The sequence below is a fragment of the Epinephelus moara genome, chromosome 19 (genome assembly GCF_006386435.1).
Source record: "Epinephelus moara isolate mb chromosome 19, YSFRI_EMoa_1.0, whole genome shotgun sequence".
In the NCBI taxonomy this organism is placed as follows: domain Eukaryota; kingdom Metazoa; phylum Chordata; class Actinopteri; order Perciformes; family Serranidae; genus Epinephelus; species Epinephelus moara.
The window spans coordinates 41,729,789-41,738,434 of record NC_065524.1 but is presented as its reverse complement, the minus strand read 5'-3'; the positions used below and the strand labels follow the sequence as shown (position 1 = coordinate 41,738,434).

Genomic DNA, 8,646 nt, shown 5'->3' with positions numbered 1-8,646 from the left:
TGATGTCCTCCAAGATAATATTTGTTTTTCAGTTTCAGTTATATATTGGGGGGACATTTTGGGCATTGGTGGGGGGGCACGTGTCCCCCTCAATGCATATGGTGACTACGGCCCTGTCAGCATGCATTATTGCTGCAGTTGTCTGGGTGCGCAAAGGTGAAGTGGCTGGTCTTGTCATACAAAGTTTGATGGAGTGTCAACTGGACAATATGGAGATATTTGCATCTTGAAAGCCGGACTACAAATGTGGATAGACAGGGAGAAACACGCACAAGTCTAAGACGTGGTAAGATACGATATTCCTCACTATATGAAGTGACTGATAACAAGATCTGTATCATGGATTGTAAAGAAATCCGTCAGGTTTTTATTTTGTAGACAATTGATCTGTATTTATAGCATGATGGGATGACAGCATAATGACGTGTGTGGTATCACTGGAAAGCTCTGCTCCTGTGCTTTCATGTGATATGCGTGGCATTTCTGTGTGAGCCTGCATTCGCGAGTAATCCATCCAAGAGTAATGTGTCTGCAGAGCTGTATGAAAGCTCTGTTATAAATCATTTTAGTGTAAATGTATCAATTTTTTTCGCAGTGAAAACAATGGACTACCGACAAGTGCTTGGCCCTGTCGGAAAGCTACAATTCCACTGTTTCACGTGATATGTGTGGCTTCTCGCTATGACGCACGGTCACGGAGAAAATCAATAGAGAAGAACGGGTGTGAATTTGGACGCACTATGCGTCGTTTGGGCCCATAGTCTAAACTTCTCAGTTTCAACATTTTATTGAGAACATTTAGGAACAGTGCTGCATGTTAACTTTTGTCTGCACATTTTTTTTGTTGCCATTGTTGCTGAGTCTGAGGTGCGAGTCATGCGCTGTTGCCATTGTTGCTGAGTCTGAGGTGCGAGTCATGCGCTCTCGCTCCGCCTCCACCTCAGGTATCGAAATTTGGCACCAATTCATTTTGAATTCATTTTGATTCATTTTTGAATCGGTACTCTGTAGTACTGATGTGAATCGGTACCAAGTACAAAAAGTACCGGGTTTCGGTACCCAACCCTACCCACAGCATTGACAGCCTCACACACACTCTCCAACTCACTCCTCTTGTATTTTATATTGATGCCGGAGCACAGCGTGCCAAAAAGTACATTTTTGCGCGCCTCCACTTCACTGAGTAGCGTCTCCAATTCACATTCTGTTAAGGTTTTCTTTTTCCCGTCTTACTCATTCTTTTGTTTTAGTTTTCTGCTTGTGCAGAGAGGGGAATCTCAGATGCAGGGCCCATTTACATATGATTTGCATATTTAAATGGGGGAGTGGTTAGGGAGGGGTCGGGTTCTCCAACATGTGCATTCAATTCCACGTTGATTGGGATGTACAAAGGAAATGTACTTGGATTCATGCCTACGCACAGATTTAAGCGTACGCCATGTTTCAGTCGGAAATCCACGCAAGTCTTTGTACATGAGGCCCCAGGACTGCAGAGGTAGACCAAGGCTACAGAACAGTACTACAGAGGTAGACCAAGGCTACAGACCAGGCTCTATTAAAAATTTGTTTTATTTTGAAACTGCTAAACATCTGACCATCTGCAGTTCAAATTAAAACCAGCTCAGAACTTTTATAACTCAAACATGGAACTGTAAAAGTCTCAGAAAATCATTTCTGTTTCACATTTGAGTCCTGAACGCCAAATCGTCTGAAAACAAGTGGAAAATCTGTCTGTCTATTGGTCAACCATCATTTTCTGCTGTTGTAAAACAGCAATGTGTCTGACCACGCCTTATTTTTAGACCTGCACACCAACGGCTGCACAGACGGGTACAAGCACTCACACCATGTGTGCGCTGGTCATGAAAATGACAACTGTGTTGGTCTGAGACTAGTTATGACCGTTGTGCTGCATTGCTTCTGGTCAGGTGTCAAGTAGGTTTAGGATTAACTATGAGTGGAGCGATGTTTCCTGTAGTTGAGCTGTAGGGTTCAGGGGGTTTTCTGTGACTGATGGACTGATCTGAGTCCTGTTGGATCTGAAACAATCTGACGGTGTGAAAACAAACTGCAGCTGCAGGTTTTTAGAATCAGAATAATACGAGTGTGAAACTTTTAATCTGAAGGTCTGGGCCTTTGTGTTCAGCCGGGTGGAGCTTCCTGTTTGTCCGCAGATTAAATTCCTCACATTCACTTTGTTTCAGTTCCTCCAAACCTCATTTATCTTCATTTTAACCCTTCACAGTCTTTATTGAACAGAGGAGACTGTTTAGTATTCTACATGATCAGTTCTGATCTGTAGTTTCTGTCAGCGTGATGATTTTATGCTGCTACTTAAAAGAATTAACAAAAATCTACAACAGCATCGATAAGCTTCACTTTGAGAACACAACGGTTCTGAACACGAAAGACAAAAGTTACTGTCCTATAAAAATGTTTCTCGATCACTCAGGTGAGACGAAATCTACAAGAGAATAAAATCTGAGACACGTGTCTTCAACAGATCAGAAAATATTAAAACAAATTTAAAAAGGTCGATTTCTCAAAATAAATATGAAGTCCACTCGTGGAGAAAATGGGAAGAAGATCTTCATTTGACTTAATCAATGACACTCAGTCACAGTTTACTCTAAAACCTCCATGTTGTCACTGTGTGCTGATGTCTGATAACGTCCAGATGATGGAGACAATAAAGTTTAAAGTTCACGAACTCAGAGTTTGTTCCAGATGTAAATCAGAATTGAGATATTTCAAGAGGATGTTTGGGATTAATTGATTCTCCTTTAAAATAAAAAGTAACCACAAACATCGGCGAGAACAATAAACAAACAGTAAATAACAAATAACACTAACACTAAGAAAAATAAACTGCAGCTGATTTATAGTCTTTTTACTGTTTTCTCTATGAAAACAAAAATGTTTCCAAAAAAAATTACAATCAAAGTTATTAAGTTTTGTTTTAAAAGAAAATCTGATCCAGCTGCTTAAGGGTTTTATAACTGTTTTATCTGTTAACATCACTCAGAACATTTACATGTTAATGAATAACCCGTTAACGTTTAGTGGAGTATCCTGTTTAAAGACCATGTCCCGTTTACAGAGACAGGGGTATTCTGTTAATCAAAGACGAAAATCAAAAGACGCGTCCTCACCCCAAAGATTCCCTGTTTACGAGCCAGCGAGTTCCCATTCCAGGTCCAGAAGAAGATGTGAGACTTCCCACAGGTGACGATGGTGTTGGGGTCGGTAGGGTGGAACTCGACAGCCAGTACGACCTCATTAGTGGTCTGAAACACACCAGTTACAAACCTTTAGACACTGATGATATCAGGTGTTGTTCTGTACGCAGGTGTAGGACAGTGACTGCCAACCTTGATCTCAGCGATCTTTGACTTCTTCTGCCAATCCCAAACTGTCAACATGTGGTCGTTACAGTCGTCAATGACACTTAGGTGCTGACCAGAGTCCTTACAGAGAGACAGACAGAGGGACATGATGTGAGACAGACATTTTAAGACCTTCAGCAGAGTCTGAGCAGTGTGGTCTATATGGACTACAGTTCCCATGATGCACCTGGGTGATACTCACAGCTTTGGAGAAAGCCAGGGAGCCCACACCTCGCTCAAATGTTCCCAATCCGACGACCTGCAGAGTGGACAGACTGACGCTGTCCCAGATACGAACGTGAGGCTGTATCGCCTTAACACAGCGACAGAGAGAACGGGATGTGAATACTTCACTTTTTGTTTATTGCTTACAAAACAGTTTTAATTTTTCAAAAGTCAGGTGTGATTCAGTTTGAGTCTCCTGTTCGTCCTCACCCGTCCATCTTTGTCCACTCCTGCAATCTGTCCTGTAGCGATCCGGATCTTATCAGGATGGATGGCCAAACTGATGGACAGAGACAGAGAGATGATGTCAAAGAGCACATAGCAGCCAATAAGAGCACAGCAGATGATTCATACGCCAGCGTGTTCTCACCACTTGACACAGTCGGTGTGTCCGAGGTAATGTCGCTGAGTTCGTTCCTCATAGTTAAACAAGGCAACAACGGAGGCAATGAAGTAAACAATCTCTCCGGTTGGAAGAAGGTAAACATTGGCTCTGCAGTCTCTGCCACGGTAACCGTACCTGCAGGAAGTCAAGGAAGCACCTGGAGAACAGCAAGAGATCTACCGACGTTCTACTCTACATCTACTGATAGTCAACTCTACATCTACTCTACATCTATTGACATTCTACTGTACTCTACTGTACTGAGAATCTACCAGTGATCTACTGAGGCTCTCCTGGTTCTCAGTTCTGGCTCCTTCAGTCTTGATGTTTCTCGTCATCGTCAGTAACACAGAGTTTTATTTCTGTATGCGGACGACGATCGGTTCTCTGTACATGTTGATCATCTCAGTTTCCGGATCAACGTCTGATGTTACCGAACGTCATCCTGCAGCTGTCGTCCTGAGACACAGACAGGTTTTATGTTTCTGGATGTTTGTATCTGAACACATGAAAATTATTTTATTCTGGCTCTGAGAACAAAAACTTTAAATTCCACAAGTGAACTTTTTCGACGACTGAACTACGTTATTTCATTTGATTATCATCGATCAATGTTATTATTGTGTTTAGATGTATTTAATGTTTCCAGGGTGAAGGATACACCCATTCCAGCTTCAGTCTTTCTGAAGGAAGTTCTGTTCGAACATCATCGTAGTTCTCCACGTCTGAAGGGATGAACATGGTAATCGGTCGCCCACGCATGAACATCTTAATGTGGTTCCCCTCTGAAACACAAAAAAAACAAAACTTCAAAAAAAAATTCAGTGTGGAATAAATGTTTCACCAAAGTAAAATATCACCGCTGCTGATTTTAAAACATTAATTTCTGATATCGTTTGAGACATATTGGTAAAAACCAAGATGGCCGATGTGAAATTTACTGTTAAAGTACTATTTTCAAAGAATGACTCGTTCACATGTTGTTGATGTGACATCATCACAGCTCATCTCTGCACGCTGTAGTCCACTGACATATACCGCTCAGCACTTAGTCACATTTTATCGCTCTGATTCGCTGGAAGTCTGTCTGCCCAGAGGCATTTCTGTCTGCAGCCGCTGATCCCGCCTCAGGACCTTTGAACCTTTGTGGTCATGTTGCGTCTCTCAGTTGATGTTTCATAAACATTATCTGCACCATTAATAAGACTGAACTGGACTCAATGAGCAGAGAACCAAAACTGACTGGTATCAGTCTGTTGGACAGGGGCTCTGGACCCGGGACCTCAAGAGGGGACACTTCTTCAGGAGAGGACACTTCCTCAGCAATCCATTTGTTTTAGTTTGGTTTTATGTGTTGCGTTCAACACCATTGATCATGATGCGTTTGTTAATAGATTACAGACCTGGGTCTGGTATCTCTGGTTCTGACAGTTCTCCTCAGACTCGTCTGACATGGTTCATAAAAAACAAGAACATTATCTGTGCTTTCTGAGGCTCCTCCGGTGGATCTATGCTGACGACACGCAGCTTTACTTCTCGGTTAAACCAAAGAACCTCAATGACCTCATCACCCCTCATGACGACATCATCTTCTGTTAGATACTGGACATCTAAAAATTTCCCTAATCTTCATTCGGACTAAACCGACTTCCCAGTTATCGACCGCAGTACTGCCTGAAAGAGACCACCTGCTTCACGAAGGTCAGTCAGTATATTCGCCCCTCTACTCCCAATCTCAAGATTGTCTCTGAGAATCTTCTGATCCTGTTTGACCGACATCAGAACCCTGAACGTCTCATTAGAACTTTGAACATGTCATTAGAACTCTGAACTTCTCATCAGAACCCTGAATGTCTCATTAGAACTTTGAACATGTCATTAGAACTCTGAACTTCTCATTAGAACCCTCCCTCAGTCATGTTTTTATCAGGTGAGAAATTCAAACCGATTCTATCAGCAAAGAACTACAAAGAACCCGATCCTCACCTCCCTTCATCGACGTGAAGGACAGGTGAAGGACAGTTGAGGACAGCTGAAGGACAGGTGAAGGACAGGTGAGTACTGGTGAGGGACACGTGAAGGACAGGTAAGGACAGGTGAAGGACAGGTGAAGACAGGTAAGGACAGGTGAAGGACAGTTGAGGACAGCTGAAGGACAGATGAGGACAGGTGAGTACTGGTGAGGGACACGGGAAGGACAGGTAAGGACAGGTGAAGGACAGGTGAAGACAGGTGAAGGACAGGTGAAGGACAGGTGAGGACAGGTGAGGGACACATGAAGGGACAGGTGAAGGACAGGTGGGTGCAGGTGAAGGACAGGTGAGGACAGATGAAGAACAGATGAGGGACAGGTGAGGACAGATAAAGGACAGGTGAGGACAGGTGAGAATAGGTGAGGACAGGTGAGGCACAGGTGATGACAGGTGAGGATAGGTGAGTACAGGGGAATGCAGGGGAGGACAGGTGAAGGACAGATGAGTACATGTGAGGGACAGGAGAGGGCCAGGAGAGGTGAGGACAGGTATTAAGCGTTGATACCGTGTTGTTTACCTCCATAAATTCACTCGTGTTTAACAACCTGTCAATCAATGACCTGTCAATCAATGTCGGCGCCACGGTAGCATACAATCAGAGGCCTTACATTTAGGTGGTGGGTGGGGCTTATGCTTTATTGGTCCTTTTATAAATTTTCTCACCTGGAAGGTGAATAAATTTTGGGTTCCACCTGTGTTAACCTTATATGGAGGTAAACAAAAGCAGGGGGCGGAGCCACAGACAGGTGTGACATCACCTGATCAGTCTGAAGGAGAGAGAGCAGGTGGGCGAGCGAGGCTGACAATGTAAAGCAGAGAGAGAGAGAGAGAGAGAGAGAGAGAGAGAGAGAGAGAGAGAGAGAGAGAGACGGAGAGATGTGATTGGCCCAGAAACAGGAAGTGCTCATTCAGCACCTGTTAGTATGTAAGCTCGCTCTGATGATTCATTAGGACTCACCTGCTTGGCTGTTTTTCTCTCGTGTCGACATTTTGGCTGGTTTGAGACAAAGACATCATCAACAACAACAACACAAACAACAACACAAACAACAACATGGCGTCTTCTGAGTCACTACAGGAGAGACTGAGACTGAGCTAACAAAGATTCCTGCTGAGTCTGACTTCCTATTGGCTGTTACACATGATGATGGTGATGATGATGATGAGTGTGGTATATTCACGATGAAGATGAAGATAAATAAGATGTTTACCTTGACTGACGACCACGTCTTTGTGTCTGAAAGGAGACAGAAAAAAAAAACTTCAGAAGATTCAAAAAGTCTGATCAATCAATCAACTAATCGATCAATCAACCAATTAATCAATCAGTCAGTGTCTCTCAGCAGCAGTTTAATGAACCTGAGAAATAAAAACATAATAAACTAAAATTAAAGAAACAATAAAAACACAGCAGAGAGTACTGATCGTATTTCATTGGTTTCTTTTGTTTGAATGTGATGATGTCATTTCTGACATTTCATTTCCTGATGTGTTCATGGGGTTAGTTTAGGGGTTAGGTTAGGAGGAAGCAGGGACGGTCGGTATCTTCGTCTCTTCAGATGAACAATAAAGTTTTTTCATTATACTGAGTGACGTTTTCTGTTCGCACCGATCAGCTGTTCTGATCACAGCCTCATCGATTAATCAGTATCAGACAGTCACTGAAACTGGACATGTGGACATATGTCCCTCCCTGAGACGAAGGACAGACAAGCCTGCTAAAGACACAAAGAACGAACCTCAGTGTGTCTCTGTATAAAAACCTTTATGTCCTGACGTCGTTGAGAAAAAACAGAAACAACAGTAGGGCTGGGCGATAAATCGATTTTATCGATTAATTCGAATTTGTAGTTTAGGCCGATTTGTTTTAATGAAAATTGAGTTTCTATTTAAAATCCGCCACTGCCGCTCCCCGCTGGGCTCCCATAGTTCAAAGTGGGCTCACCCCCCCCGCGCTCTTGATACACAAACAACATGGCAGCGCTTTTGTGTGCTCACCTGTGTGTGTGTGTGTGTGTGTGTGTGTCAGGGTCAAACTCTGCCGTGCGCGACACAGAGAGCAGAGGAGGATTTTAGACGCGTGCCGTGTAGGGACATAAATGACATGCCGTTGTGTAAATAAGATAAATAAGTGTTATTACCGCCAAGCTGGCAGACCCCCGAACCGTAGTAAAGGGACCTCCGAAGACCATTAGCTTCTTTAGCTTGTGTTAGCTCGTTGTGGCAACAGCACATAAACAACGGGACTTCGTCTGCGTTGAAGAACAGCACTTTATTTTCAGCACTGCAGGGATGATGCACAGCCTCTCTCATCAGTGTCTGACTTTTACATAGAGGGAAATAACTCAAAAACAGCATGCAGAACTGCGTAGGCTTCTTCACTGTGGCTGTTTGATGTAAACAACAGAGCACATGCCTCACTTTCTTCCTGGGACACATCCGTCTGACATCACACACCACACCCGGCGCACTAACGTCTCATACCTCCTACATCANAGCACTTTATTTTCAGCACTGCAGGGATGATGCACAGCCTCTCTCATCAGTGTCTGACTTTTACATAGAGGGAAATAACTCAAAAACAGCATGCAGAACTGCGTAGGCTTCTTCACTGTGG

The 8,646-nt window shown here is 43.4% G+C and overlaps 1 protein-coding gene across 1 annotated transcript in view; it reads right to left on the bottom strand.

Annotated features, from left to right (window-relative positions):
- The window catches only part of LOC126406270 (echinoderm microtubule-associated protein-like 4), a 49,840-nt gene that overhangs the window by 27,110 nt on the left and 14,084 nt on the right, over nucleotides 1–8,646 (bottom strand). The window contains exons 6-13 of the mRNA XM_050070423.1: nucleotides 7,241–7,266; nucleotides 6,988–7,023; nucleotides 4,658–4,781; nucleotides 3,982–4,131; nucleotides 3,822–3,891; nucleotides 3,589–3,699; nucleotides 3,372–3,467; nucleotides 3,153–3,287 (exon numbers count right to left, since the gene is read on the bottom strand). Of these exons, the coding sequence (XP_049926380.1) occupies nucleotides 3,153–3,287; nucleotides 3,372–3,467; nucleotides 3,589–3,699; nucleotides 3,822–3,891; nucleotides 3,982–4,131; nucleotides 4,658–4,781; nucleotides 6,988–7,023; nucleotides 7,241–7,266 (748 nt within the window). The remainder of the gene's footprint in view (nucleotides 1–3,152; nucleotides 3,288–3,371; nucleotides 3,468–3,588; nucleotides 3,700–3,821; nucleotides 3,892–3,981; nucleotides 4,132–4,657; nucleotides 4,782–6,987; nucleotides 7,024–7,240; nucleotides 7,267–8,646) is intronic.